This window comes from Prionailurus bengalensis, chromosome X (genome assembly GCF_016509475.1).
Source record: "Prionailurus bengalensis isolate Pbe53 chromosome X, Fcat_Pben_1.1_paternal_pri, whole genome shotgun sequence".
NCBI classification, from domain to species: Eukaryota; Metazoa; Chordata; class Mammalia; order Carnivora; family Felidae; genus Prionailurus; species Prionailurus bengalensis.
Window position 1 is genome coordinate 38,567,548 of NC_057361.1, and position 14,528 is coordinate 38,582,075.

Below are 14,528 nucleotides of genomic sequence, written 5' to 3' on the forward strand. Positions count from 1 at the left end.
AACGGCACTAGGCTGAAACTCTCACGCGCCCACCGCTCCATCTTTTGGTGGTGCCGCCCGCCTCTCGGGGCAGGCGAGGTGGTCTCCCCGCCACCTAGTGGGCTGGGCGCCTCACCCCCGGGCAGGCCCGGGAGAGTGCCGGTTCGGGACAGCAGGGACCGGCCAGGAGGGGGCCCGTAGGGGAGGGGCAGAGGGCAGAACACCGCGTCCCTCCTCACGCGCTACACCACCATGAGCGCACACAACTCGCCCGCCTCGCAGGGGGGCCGAGGTGGCGGGGGGGCCGAGCGCGCTCCCGGAGCCGAGGGCATCGCTGCCCAGATCCCGAGCCAGGCCTCCATCTCGGGCGCGGCCGCATCTTCCATGTCCGGGTCGAACATCCATGCCGAGTGGCGGACCTTGACCGGTTCGTTGGCCAGGCAAGAGTGGAGCAGGTCCACAACGGACACCGGATACGAGAACACCTCCAGGTCCAGCGCGTCGGCCGAACTCGATTTCAGTCTTAGCCGGAGGACCAACACGGACTCTAACACAAGCCTCTGGCGCTTTGACGCCCACGGCCAGAGTCACCAGATCCCCAAGTCTGCTACCCGCTTGAGCACCGCCGAGAGGGCCGCCCCAGCATCCGACCCGGACGCCAGCAGCGGTCGGGGATCGGTACCAGCCCCCGCCCCGCCCTCAGACTCCACCCGAGTGTCAGTGTCAGAATCCACCCTGGCCGCAGGGCGCGGCTACCCCCGAGTATCAGTACCAGGACCTCCTATAACCAATAACTCTTCCCTAGAGTCGATGCAAGGGTCCGACCCGCCCGTGACACCCGGCTTCCTCAGGGTATCTACACCAGCACCTCCTCCACCCAGTAACACTCTCCAGGAGTCTGCACAAAGGTTGGCCCCGCCCTCAGTGCAAGGCTCCTTCCGGAGTTCGGTGCAAGGACCTCCCACACCTAACTCCCCTCTAGTGTCACAGCACAGGTCCTTGCGGTTCCCAGTAGCTGGCTTTCCCCGAGTGTCAGTAGACGCATCCGCCCAGCTCTCGGACTCCACTGTAGAGTTGTTGCAAGGGTCCGCCCCGTCCTCCGTGCTCAGCATCCCCCGGGGTTCGCTGCCAAGATCTGTCCGGTACTCCGACGTCTCCGGAGCGTCGGTGCAAGCGAGCGCCCCGCCCTCAGTGCCCGGCTCCCCCCGGGGTTCGCTGCAAGGATCTGTCCTGTACACTAACATCTACCGAGCGTGGGTGCAAGAGAGCGCCCCGCCCTCAGGGCCTGGCTCCCCCCGGGGTTCGCTTCAAGGATCTGTCCCGTACCCCGACGCCTCCGGAGAGTGGATGCAAGAGACCTCCTCGCCCTCAGTGCCCAGCTCCCCCCGGGGTTTGCTGCAACGATCTGTCCCGTACTTAGACCTCTACCGAGCGTGGGTGCAAGAGACCGCCTCGCCCCCAGTGCTCGGCTCCCCCCCGGGTTCGCTGCAAGGATCTGTCCCGTACCCCGACGTCTCCGGAGGGTGGGTGCAAGAGACCTCCTCGCCCTCAGTGCTCAGCTCCCCCCGGGGTTTGCTGCAACGATCTGTCCCGTACTTAGACCTCTACCGAGCGTGGGTGCAAGAGAACGCCTCGCCCCCAGTGCCCGGCTCCCCCCGGGGTTCGCTGCAACGATCTGTCCGGTATTCTGACGTCTCCGGAGCGTCGGTGCAAGAGACAGCCCCGCCCTCAATGCTCGGCTCTCCCCGGGGTTCGCAGCAGGGAAAGGTCCCGAGCTCGGACTCCTCCCAAGCGTCGGGACAAGGATCCGCCCAGCCCTCAGTGCCCGGCTCCCCCCGAGGTTCGCAGCAGGGACCGGTCCCGAGCTCGGACTCCTCGCGAGCGTCGGGACAAGGATCCGCCCAGCCCCCAGTGCCCGGCTCCACTCGGGTGTCCGTGGAAGAATCGACTCCGCCCCTGGCCTCCCCCGAGAGTCGGTAGAAGGGTCCGCCCCGCCCTTGACCGGCCCCACTTCTATACCTACGCCCCGGGAGAGTCTCAATCAGAGCATGGCGAGTCGGGAGAAGGCGAGTGTCGCGGGCCACATGTTCGACGTAGTCGTGATAGGAGGCGGCATCTCAGGTCAGTGTGGGCCGTAGCGGTAACCTGAGGGGCCCTGGCGGGCCTGGGGTGGGGGCTTGCAGTAACGCCGCGGCGTTTGGGGGTCTCTTTTGTGCATGCTGGTGTGCAACAGTGCCCGGCCCCGGATCCTGCAAGCGCGGGGATTGGGCCAGTTTTGCCTGTGGTGTGAACTGGGGGAGGCAGAACAAAAATTTTACTACTACAATTAAATACTAACATTTAACTAGCTCTTGCTGTGCAGTTAAATTCAGTACGTTACTTGCATTTTCTCAATTCTGGGAGACGGGTACTATGTTCGCCCCCATTTTACAAAACCAAATAACTGAGGTCTGGAGACTTTCCAATAACTTTCCAGAGGTCAAATCACTTAGCCAGAAAGTGGCGAAATCATTTTTTTTTTTTTTCCAGTTAAGACCTTTACTTCTAATCCCTGAGGTGGCGGCTGCTTTGATTCACTCATTTCATGTCCTTTGCCCTAAACAGGACATCAGTGTTCGGATTTTTGTACTATGGAGGTAGTAATAGAGTTATTCCAGTTCTACTCTTCTCCAAGCACTTTTCTTTAGAAAATTTGGTGAGTGAAGAGGAAGGAAAAATCGTTTAGTAAACATTAAAAAAAAATTTTTTTTTTAATGTTTATTTTGAAGGGGAGAGAGAGAGTGACAGAGTGCCAGTGGGGGAGGGGCAGAGAGAGAAGGAGACACAGAATCCGAAAGGGGGCTTTACGCTCCCAGCGGTCAGCACAGAGCCCTACCTGGGGCTGGAACCCTGGAGCCCCACAAACCCCGAGATCATGACCCAGCCGAAGTCCGACACCTAACCGACTGAGCCACCCAGGCGCCCCAATATTTCTTTTTTAAGAAGAGGATGGGCTTTTAGGTTGAACGTAACTCCCACCGTTTCTTAGAGCTTGCAGGAAAGTGTAGGGCATTTATTGCCCAAAGGGAATCCCTTTCTGAAGCAGAGGCTGATTGTGTCTTTTATAAGCACTCCTACCATCTGAATCTTGTCCTGTGTGGAGCTGGTGAGCCTGGGTTCGCCCGGTCCTGTCTTGGTTTTGCAGCTGACCGAGCGGTGCATGAGGCTTGCCAGTATTTTCCTGGAAATCTCATCATGATTGATATATTAAATTGTCACTTAGGCTGTCATAATTGGTAAAATATTTGAAATTTAGGAATTGTGTTTCAGCCCTAGCTAAAATCCCGCGTGAATCTGCCCAGGAGCGGGAAGGTGTTAATTTCTGAAATATATCTGCAGAATTTGATATAGGAAGAGGGAGAAAGAAGGTGGAAGGGAGTAAGTCTGGTAGCCCCACAGTAGCCATTTTTGTGTATAATTCTTTTGGGGAGACTCTGAACATGCTTACAAATTAATTTTGGGTGGAGATAGCTTTTGACTTGGTCTGTTGAGGATCAACAGTCTGAAACACCAGAGAAGAGGTTGGCCTGAGCTGCTGCTTTGACAACTCCAACCAGTGCCAAAAAAAACATGCATGTATGTATGTTGGAGCATCGGAGGAAAGCAGACCCTGGTGGCGAGTAAGAAAAAGAACTATATTTCTCTTGTTTCCATTCATTCATTCATTCGTTCATTCAACAACCACTCTCTGAGTGCCTGCAATGAAGAGAACGGTTGTTTCCAAAAACCTGGTGCTCCTATGCAAGCCTCTTAGAAGCAATGTGATTGGTGATCACTAGGAAATAAATATTCTGATAGTGTGGCCTTGTAAAGTAAATTGATTATTTCTCTCTCTTCTCCCATCTCCCATCTCCCATTGATTTTGCAATTCGAACTTCTTTCTGGGATTTTATCTTTGTCCTTTTCTTGTTCTGTGCTCCAGTATTCCTTAAGGAGCATTTTGTCTTTCATTTTCCCTCTGCCTGATTACCTGCTTTCTCCCTGTCCGCACCTTACTCCCAGTAGGTGGTCTTGAGCAGAGGTGGACTTACCGTGTAGGTGGTGACCCTCATGCTTTATGGCCTTACAGCTGCAGGTGCCTTCTGGCTCTCATTCCGAATAAATAGCTTCATGCTGAGTCTTGTGTTGGTAACGTGGCATTCTTTTTTTCTTAGAAAAAAGCATGCAAGTAATATAAGCTTCAGGCCCCTCAAAACCTGGATCTGTCTGTAGTCACTAGTGACTGTTAATTTCTTTGTGTCATTCAGAGAGTGCGAGCAGGGGAGGGACAGGGAGAAGGCAACAGATGATCTGAAGTGGGCACTGCCCTGACAGCTGTGAGCCCCGTGCAGGGCTCGAACTCATGAACCACGAGATCATGGCCTGAGCCACAGACGCTCAACCCACTGAACCACCCAGGTGCCCCGGATTTGCGTGATTTTTAACACCAAAACTGGCCAGAGACATTGCATTCCGGCTCTGGTGGCTTCCCAGATGGTTCACAACTAAAATAAAAGGAGGTACAAGTCTGGTTCAGGATAAACCCTGCACGCAGACTGGGTATTTCATGAGGAGGTGAGAGGCATTACTTCCCAAGAGCTCTTGAGATACCAGAAGCATAATCTTTGTGTGGGCCTGGCAAAATCCCATGAGTTACTTAATAATCCCTCTATCAGTTTTTAAATGCTTTGGGATATTTCTTACAGCTTTTGTCAGGACTTGCACACTTTAATATGCTACTCACACACTTACAATACATGGCCAATACTTAATACTTAGCATCTGTAACAAAGCAGCTCCCAGAAGAGTACAAATTCCAAATAACATTCCTCAAAATCAATCTATAGTAACAGAATGACAGGATCTTAATATAGCTCTCTTTTGTCATTAAAAAAAAAACAACATAAAACAGAGCATGTCTTATAGCCACAAAACCCCTTTTTCTGTCCACTAATCAATTACATAATTGTATCTACTATGTCACTAGTGGAGATGGAAAAACCCACCTGCTCGTTTGTAAGCAGTATAATGGTACGTTTAGCATGCTCTGGCCCTTATGTGTCATCCATCATCTGTCACCAAGTCCTTCTTGAAACTCCTTTCATTTTGTGACACTTGGATCCTGAATTTTTTATCCCACACTGATCGCTCCTTTTCTGTTCCTTTCATGTGCCCATATTCTTGTGAACTTCTAGTTTTGAAATGGCCCCGAGTTTCCGTTGTTGGTCACTTTTGGGCTCTTATGCACTCTCTCCCTTCTCTTTCTCATTCTAGGACTTCAGATTTATCTATAGAACGCTCTTAAATCTCTAATTGGGGTCTGTTTCGTTCTCTCAGCTCCTGTTCTACAGCTTATCTGCTGCTGGATATTTCACACTTGAGTGTCCTCTTCTTACTTCGTATTCATCATGTCCAAAAGCCTCCTTGCCATCCCAGCCCAACTTGTCTCCCTCACTTCTTGGCTCCACCTTCAATTCCTTATTTGGGCTCTTCCTCTTCTCCATTCCCAGTGACTCCCCCCGTCCCCAGAATAGACCCTGGACGCCTTCAGCTCTCCAAGTTACGACCGTCTTTCCAGTGGCCACCCTTTACTTTGGGTTTTCCTTTCATGTCCATCCTGCAGTGTTCTCCCAGAGTTGATTTTTTTTTTTTTTTTAACTTGAGCAGAGTTGACCCACAATGTTACATTTGTTTCAGGTGTACAACTTGGTGATTCAACAAGTCTGTATGTACTTCACACTGTGTTCACCCCAAGTGTAGCTACCATCTGCCCCATTACGTTGCCATTACAGTACCATGGACTATATTCCATATACTCTGCCTTTCATCCCTGTGGCTTATTCATTCCGTAACCAGACTTGATTTTTTTTAATTTATTTATTTTTGAGAGAGACAGAGAGAGCATGAGTGGGGGAGGGGCAGAGAGATGGAGAGAAAGAGGACCCCAAGTGGGCTTCATACCATCAGCGTGGAGCCCGATGTGGGGGCTTGAACCCATGAGATCATGACCTGAGCCGAAATCAAGAGTCTGCCATTTGACCAGTGGAGCCCTCCAGGCGCCTCCAGACTTGCTTTTTTTTAAAACACTTCTTTCATCACCTTGCTTTTCTGCTCAAGACCTTCCCTGGTCTACTCCCAGCCTCTCAAACTCCCCACTGCATCCCCAATTATCTGGCCCCACTTTGTTGGACAAGTAGCATTTCCCACTGCCCCCAGCATGGAGTTGAGCTTTGTTTTTGTGTTTCTTAACATGGAAGTGCTTCTCTCTCACTGCCTACATCCTATCCATTCCTCGTCACCTGACTCATGACCCTTTCCTTGACCACCCTGGCTGGCCTTGATTTTTCTCTATCTATTAGTGCTTGTCCTCTCTAACAATCTACACTCATTTTCTGTCTCTATGTGTATTTCTTGATGTCATTTTTTTTTCAAGTTTATTTTTTTATTTTGAGACAAAGAGCATGTGAGCGGTGGAGGGGCAGAGAGAGGGGAAGAGAGAATCCCAAGCAGCCTTTGCACCATCAGCGCGGAGCCTGATGTGGGACTCGAACTCACGGACCGTGAGATCATGACCTGAGCTGAAATGAAGAGTCGGCCACTTAACCGACAGAGCCACCCAGGCGACCCTCTTGATGTTATTTTAACTATGGCAATTCAGTCCTTGACTATAGATGCTAGTTTTTACTCAGGAGCTGACAGAGAGAGGGCAGATGGCAGAAACGAAGCAGGGTAAGATTTAAAAATCTGCCCTGAACTGAGCATTTCTGAGTTGGCTTTCTTTAAGGGGAAGAAAAAAGGAAAAGAAAAAAACAAAAAAAAAAGCCCATCTCCAGGGGACATTGTCTACTTCAGAGTCTTTGGGCCAAAAGGTTTTTGGAAAGGCAGTCCAGTCCAATCCCCTAAGATTTTAATCCTCTTGACGGCATCTCCTTAGCGATGGTCTGGCTGTAGCTTTGAACACGTCTAGGGAAGGGGAATGCTCGGCCCCTCAAAGCAACTCCTTGTGTGTCTGGACTCCTCCAAGCCCTTTGGGAGCCTCTATTCCATATGCCAGGCGATGGCAAGATCACGGGGAAAGAGGGATGACGATGAGTAAGTAGTTTCTCCGCCCATAAGGTGCCTGGTCCTCTTTTTAGAAGTAATCAAGGAAGAGCGTAATTGACATTCATACAGTGAGAGAAATATTAATGGCATGAATGTAAACAAAGTCTTGGGACCTTGAGAGATAAGTTTCCAAGTGATAACGCTGGATAGTCCGGGGTAGGTAGTTTCTGCATGCTTGTTGAAATTTTTAAGTATCATGTAGAAAGAGCTCTTTCCAACTAGTGTCTGAGTAGTGGAACTTCCTTGTATTTTTGAAATCTTGCCATTCGCAACTACGTGGATGGAACTAGAGGGTATTATGCTAAGTGAAATTAGTCAGAGAAAGACAAATAGCATATGACTTCACTCATATGAGGACTCTAAGACACAAAACAGATGAACATAAGGGAAGGGAAGCAAAACTAATATAAAAACAGGGAGGGGGGACAAAACGTAAGAGACTCTTACATACGGAGAACAAACAGGGTTCCGGGAGGGGTTGAGGGAGGGGGGATGGGCTAAATGGGGAAGGGGCACTGAGGAATCTACTCCTGAAATCGTTGTTGCCCTATATGCTAACTAACTTGGATGTAAATTAAAAAAAGAAATTAAAAAAAATCCATTGTTTTAAAAGAATAGAGAGCACTAGCCACCCAGGACTCGGTGTTGTGTAAAATCAGCAGGGACTGGGTCCTTCCCATCCTCTGAGACATACCACAATTTGCCTTCTTGCTGAAATACATCGCCGTGAAGAGTCAGTTCTGCGGAGAGCATTTCTGCCATTTTAACCCAGAACTTGGCAGCACATCCTTGTGGTTCTGTAGTGATTAAGAAAAACATTTTTAAAAATGCGGCTTATTTTGGGCGCCTTAGTTATTTAGATACTCTGAGGTTCAGCGCAAACTGAGCGTTGATTTTTCTTCTGCATTTCTGGACCCTTCTTTGCCTCTCTTTTGCATTTTTTCCCCTCAAAAATTCACTAGGATGCTTTCACTTTAGAAACTTTTTTTTTTTTTAATTTTTTTTTTCAACGTTTATTTATTTTTGGGACAGAGAGAGACAGAGCATGAACGGGGGAGGGGCAGAGAGAGAGGGAGACACAGAATTGGAAACAGGCTCCAGGCTCCGAACCATTAGCCCAGAGCCCGACGCGGGGCTCGAACTCACGGACCGCGAGATCGTGACCTGGCTGAAGTCGGACGCTTAACCGACTGCGCCACCCAGGCGCCCCAGAAACTTTTTTGATGTTAAACAAAAAATTCAAGAAAATTTGCGTTCTGATTTTTTGAAGTAGGAAATGCGGAAGTCCGTTAGTGGCGAATATGGGTCATACCGTTCTTGTGCAGGTGTGACATACACATATTTTACAGGTGTACCCAGAAAGCCTGAGGTCCTGTTGTGGTTTTCTATCACATGCAGGGGTTCGCAAGAGTGTAGACATCCAATTAGCGTCCATTTGAACACTTACACTTGCACGTATGAAATGGATAGATTTCATAATGACAGCTCCCTTTCGTTTTATGTCTGAGTGATGAGAACTGCACAAGATCAGCCAAAAGAAGTTTTGGTACGTTTTTAACTTTTGTAAGGTTTGAGACAAGTTGATCGTTAGGACTGTTTTTTTCTTTTTTCCTTTATTGTGAAAAATACAGGTGTGCCAGGAATTGAGATTGCCACATTGACGATGTGTTCCTTATTATGTTGTCATTTAGCATTGTGAACTAGGGCACCTTAAAATAGATTTTTTTAACATTTAAAGAAAAAATTTTAAGTAATCTCTACACCCAGCGTGGGGTTCGAACTCAACGACCCCGAGATCGAGTCGCACGCTCTACTGACTGAGTCAGCCAGGAACCCCCAGGGCATAGTTTAAAATCTTTAAACTGGTTTTGTCATATATAAAATTAGAGGTTGGAGTAAGTTGGATTATGTTATATGTGATGTCTCTTCCAGCATCTCTTTTAGAAATTAGTAGTTTTCCTAACTGTCTCTGCAGCTTTCTGTTTTGGACTCATCCTCAACCTGTTTTTAATTCCATGTTGTATTCTGGAAATGGTTTGCATGATCTCTCATATTGACATCCTACGGTAAATTTTTGTAAAAATTATTTTTAAACGTTTTATTTATTTTTGAGAGTGAGAGTACAAACAGCGGGGGGACAGAGAGAGAGGGAGACAGAGGATCCGAGGCAGGCCCTGTGCTGCCAGCAGACAGCCCAACGCGGGGCTCGAACGCACAACGGTGAAATCATGACCGGAGCCGATGTCGGCTGCTCAACCAACTGAGCCACCCAGGCGCCCCTACATCCTACACTAAAATCAGGGTCTGGGGCTCCCTTACACATGTTCATTCACACCTTCTCCATGACTTCTCTGATCCTTGTTTCAAAGCCCTTTTGGAGTTGCTGCTAAGCCAAAGTAAATAAAACCCCACTTTATAGCAATAGTTAATCAATTGATTAGGTAAGAGTGTCAATAGGAACATAAAAATCAGACGATAAGCTTTGAGAGTTGAGTTTATTACATATTAACCATGTTCAAGGGTCACAGAATTGCAGCCTGTAAGGGCTCACAGGGACCAAACCGAGGCTCAGAGGGATGAAGTGAACTACCAAGTGCCACAAAATTCTTACTGGCATAACTTGACCTTGGACCCCTAAAATATCGACTGCTAGGGCAGTACCGCTTCCATACCCCACTTCACTGGGCTGGCCTTATAGGCCTAGTCATAGAACTGCAGTGAACTTTCCTATTGCTTTACTTTAATGCTTGATGCTCTAAAACTTTGTGGCTATTGTTTCACTGTAATTAACATTTTAGAATATATTACGTGGCATGTTACTGCTTCATGAACATTTACATTTATTATTATTCTTTTAACATTTATTTACTGTTGAGACACAGAGCATGAACAAGGGAGGGGCAGAGAGAGAGGGAGACCCAGAATCAGAAGCAGGCTCCAGGCTCCGAGCTGTCAGCACAGAGCCCGACGCGGGGCTCGAACCCACGAACTGCATGATCGCGACCTGAGCTGAAGTCGGCTGCTTAACCAACTGAGCCACCCAGGCGCCCCTCTTTTCTGTTTAAAACATTTTTTAGAAGATTTTTATCTTTAAGTAATCTCTACACCCCACATGGGGCTCAAACCCACAACCCCAAGATCAAGATCGCACGCTTCTCTGACTCCGCCAGCCGGGTGTGCCAAAACATTAAAAAAAATTTTTTTTTAACATTTGTTTATTATTGAGAGACAGAGTATGAGCATGGGGGGACAGAGAGAAGGGGAGACACAAAATTTGAAGCAGGCTCCAGGCTCCGAGCTGTCAGCATAGACCCCGACGCGGGGCTTGAATTCACAAACCATGAGATCATGACCTGAGCCGTCAGATACTTAACCAACTGAGCCATCCAGGCTCCCCCATTTTTTTTTTTAATTGAAGTATAGTTGACATACTAAAGATAACCTTTAAAGGTGGCCATTTCCAGATTAAATGAGTTTGCTGGGAACGGTGGCTTAAATTCAAGACCTTTTTCTTGGCACACCTGCATGTATTTATTCATTCACTTATTCATTCATTCATTCATTCATTCAATACATATCTGTCGATTGAGTGGTTCAGTACGTGCTGTGAGCAAAATTTATGTTTTCTTGCTTTGGAACATTGCTTCTAAAGCTTCAGTGAGCTGATGTTTGACTATACTTTTTATTGTCCTCGCAGCCTTCAGTCCAAGAGTCCAAGCGTGTGGTTATGTAAGAATTCTCTGGGCCAGAGATCACCTTGCTGAATAATAGAAAGTTAACTTTAAAAATTTAGTATGGGACACACACTATTCACATTCCTAGGTGATGTTGAATGTGAAAGTTGAAGAAAAATGTCACTTTAAAAAAATTTTTTTTTTTTTAACGTTTATTTATTTTTGAGACAGAGAGAGACAGAGCATGAACAGGGGAGGGGCAGAGACAGAGGGAGACACGGAATCGGAAACAGGCTCCAGGCTCTGAGCGGTCAGCACAGAGCCTGACGTGGGGCTCGAACTCACGGGCCGTGAGATCATGACCTGAGCCAAAGTCGGACGCTTAAACCGACCAAGCCACCCAGGCGCCCCAAGAAAAATGTCACTTTTAGCAATTAAGAGGAAGAACCAGGAGAACCAGAGCATAAGCCGTAGCTGTACTAAAGTTTTGCTTCAAAACGCTTAGCTTGTTGTGTTCTAGGCTTACCTGGGTCCTTGCCCAGGGGAGTTTATTACTGTAAATATTTGGACAGTCTTCTGACAGATGAAACCAGCTTTCCCAAAGTGTGTTTCCCAATAGGGTTTTGTTGTTGTTGTTGTTGTCTTAAAGGCAGAAGGTGGGGGCGCCTGGGTGGCTCAGTCGGTTGAGCATCCGACTTCGGCTCAGGTCATGATCTTGTTGTCTGTGAGTTCGAGCCCCGCGTCAGGCTCTGTGCTGACAGCTGGGAGCCTGGAGCCTGTTTCAGATTCTGTGTCTCCCTCTCTCTCTGACCCTCCCCCACTCATACTCTGTCTCTCTCTGTCTCAAAAATAAATAAATGTTAAAAAAAATTAAAAAAAAAATAAAGGCATAAGGTGGACAAATGCGGAGTCAAACAGGTCTCTTCACTGCAGGACTTATTAGGGTCTTTAATATGCCAGTGTGTGTCACACATTTCCCAGAAGGAGAAATGGCCTGTCCCAACATCCAGGAACATTGATACTTTTCCCTGGAGCGTCTTGAAGAGTAGTGTTCTATAAAACATCTTGGAAACTATTGCCTGAAACCACAGTGCATCCCGGGGTGCAGAATCTAAGGACAGCAGTGTGGAGGGTCTTTGGTGTGGATTTTTTAAGTTTCAGTGAAAGAATGGGGCGGGTAATGAATTAAGGGATAATTGCATTCCCTAACTCGGGTGAGATCCATTTATCCAAAGGGAAGATGAATGCTGGACAATAATCAAATAAATTAGGACTGTCTAGACAACCAGTCTGTCGAATTCAGGGCAAATTGAAGTTAATTGTTAGCTTTCATCTACTTATCATTTGAGACAGTACTGTCTCTTTAGCTTATCAAGGGGATTAGAAGATTTGGCATTTGCAAAAGCAGAGAATTATTTCTCGGAAAGGAAACACAAAATACAGATGGATAGAGGGATGGATAGATAGAAAGAAATGGTTACATGTATCAGGGACAAGTTTGTGTGTACGCTGATATTCTCTGTTCTCTGTTGCTAAAAAGTGCAATATTGGTTCAGAGACCAGAAAATGTATTCATGGGGCACCTGGGTGGCTCAGTTGGTTGAATGTCCGACTTCAGCTCAGGTCATGATCTCTCCGTCCCCCTCTCTCTCTGCCTCGCCCCCCACATGTGCGCACTCTCTCAAAAATGAATGAACATTAAAAAAATATAAACAAAAAGTAAAAAAGAGGGGCGCCTGGGTGGCGCAGTCAGTTAAGCGTCCGACTTCAGCCAGGTCACGATCTCGCGGTCCGTGAGTTCGAGCCCCGCGTCAGGCTCTGGGCTGATGGCTCGGAGCCTGGAGCCTGTTTCCGATTCTGTGTCTCCCTCTCTCTCTGCCCCTCCCCCGTTCATTCTCTGTCTCTCTCTGTCCCAAAAATAAATAAACGTTCAAAAAAAAAATTAAAAAAAAAAGTAAAAAAGAAAATGTACTCCTAGTATTTGGAGTCTGCTGACTTATTTCGGTATAAACATTAAAATGATGTGGCACCCTATCTTTGTCAGTCTTTCTTGGTTGCTCAAGATAAATATAATCTAAGCCTTAGAAACTTCCCTGTTGCCCTCATCCAAGTGAGCATGGTTTTGTTTTCTTGGTGTGTGGTTGTTCTGGTCTTTGCAACAAGCATTTGAGCACCTGCAACATGGCAGGGTCTATTCTAGGAATGCAAAGACGTAGAACACATTTCTGTTCTCAGGAAGGTCCTAACACACCCGTTAGGAGTCAGATCTCTGGGCGAGAGGTCAGGTGCCTTGGATGAAGGCAGAAGCCTACCATGGCTTAGACAAGGGTGACTGTGGTTGCAGTCGGTAGCAGGCAGATTCAGAGCATATTTTGAGGCTACGTCTAACAGGACTTGCCACTTGAATGGATGAGGTATATGACAAAAAGAGAAGGCTCAGAAACGGCTTTGAGAGTTTTGATCAGAGCAGCTGACTAAATGGTGGTGGCATTTGCGAAGTTGCAAAGGGCCAGGGGAGGAATGAGTTGTGGGGGAAATACCAAGTGTCCTGTTTTAGATGTATTGACCTCGAGACGCCCAAATGACGCTACTTTCTCAGGGGTTTCATTCCAGTGCGGGTGACCTAAACGCTGTAGTATGTCTACTGCCAGGTGGTGCTGGGCGCTAAGAAGAAACATCAAACAGGCTAACAGGGACAGAGTGTGGCAGGAGATTTAAAACACTTGCCTGTATTGAACACGGGGTCCCTGGACATTTTTCATCAGGAATACGTTACATTTCAAGGTTTTTTCTAGTGAAGGAGCAGAGACACCAGATCATTTGTTGTGGAAGGAAAATCAGAAATTGAACTGGAAAGGGTGGCATGAATCAAATGGATGAATTTCTTTTTTTCCTAGAATAGAGTCATATGAATGTACTTGAAGAAAGAAGGTAAAGGGAAGGGCCCTTGGCGAGATTACAAGAGGCAGGGGTAAGGCGCCTGGGTGGCTCAGTCAGTTAAGCTCCTGACTTCAGCTCAGGTCATGATCTTGCAGTTCGTAGGTTTGAGCCCCCATCGGACTCTGTGCTGACAGCTCAGAGCCTGGAGCCTAGTTTGGATTCTGTGTGCCCCCCTCTCTCTTCCCCTTCCCTGCTCATGCTCTGTCTCTCTCTCAAAAAAAAAAAAAAAAAAAATTTAGAAGAGGCAGGGGTTAAGTGTGAAGCTAGGGTTCCACGGTAACAGATTTATATCCCAGGAGGCATGGACCTTCTCTTTGAAGGCTTCATTGCAGAGACTCTTAATTCTTGCTCCAGGTGCTGTGCGCGTTAAATCATCCCTATACCATTTCTCTGGGGAGGTCCTGCTTCTCAGGACATTGGAAGCAGTGAACAATCTGTAGGAACACAGTTTCCACAGCAGTGCCTTTAAGAAGCTGGAGCTTGGTTTGTGGTTGCCATGGTAGCAGGGGCTGGCTGCATACACCATCTCACCCAGGCTCTCCCGATCTAATAACCAACATTAACAATTGCCTGAACTCTCACACGAGGGGTTCTTTTAGCAGACTTGCTTTTCTTTTTTTTTTTTTTAAGCCTCTCTAATACATCCTTTAACCTATTTTATTTGGGGTTGTGTAAAACCCAAACGATTGAAGAAAAATCAGAAGAGGAATTGTTTCAAAGTCCTCATTCCTATTTAAAATACTTAAGCGCATGGGGCGCCTGGGTGGCTCAGTCAGTTAAGTGTCCGATTTCAGCTCAGGTCAGGATCTTGTG

General features: G+C 47.5%; 1 protein-coding gene across 2 annotated transcripts in view; it reads left to right on the top strand.

Moving 5' to 3' along the window:
- The first annotated feature begins 216 nt into the window (after window positions 1-216).
- Window positions 217-14,528, top strand: part of MAOA (monoamine oxidase A) — a 71,781-nt gene continuing 57,469 nt past the window's right edge. The window contains exon 1 of one of the 2 annotated variants that reach the window (XM_043571046.1): window positions 217-2,100. In XM_043571046.1, coding sequence (XP_043426981.1) covers window positions 2,028-2,100 — 73 coding nt within the window. In that variant the 5' untranslated portion in view covers window positions 217-2,027. Of the gene's footprint in view, window positions 2,101-6,968; window positions 7,090-14,528 lie in introns of those variants that run through there. The other variant, XM_043571047.1, reaches the window with a different exon arrangement.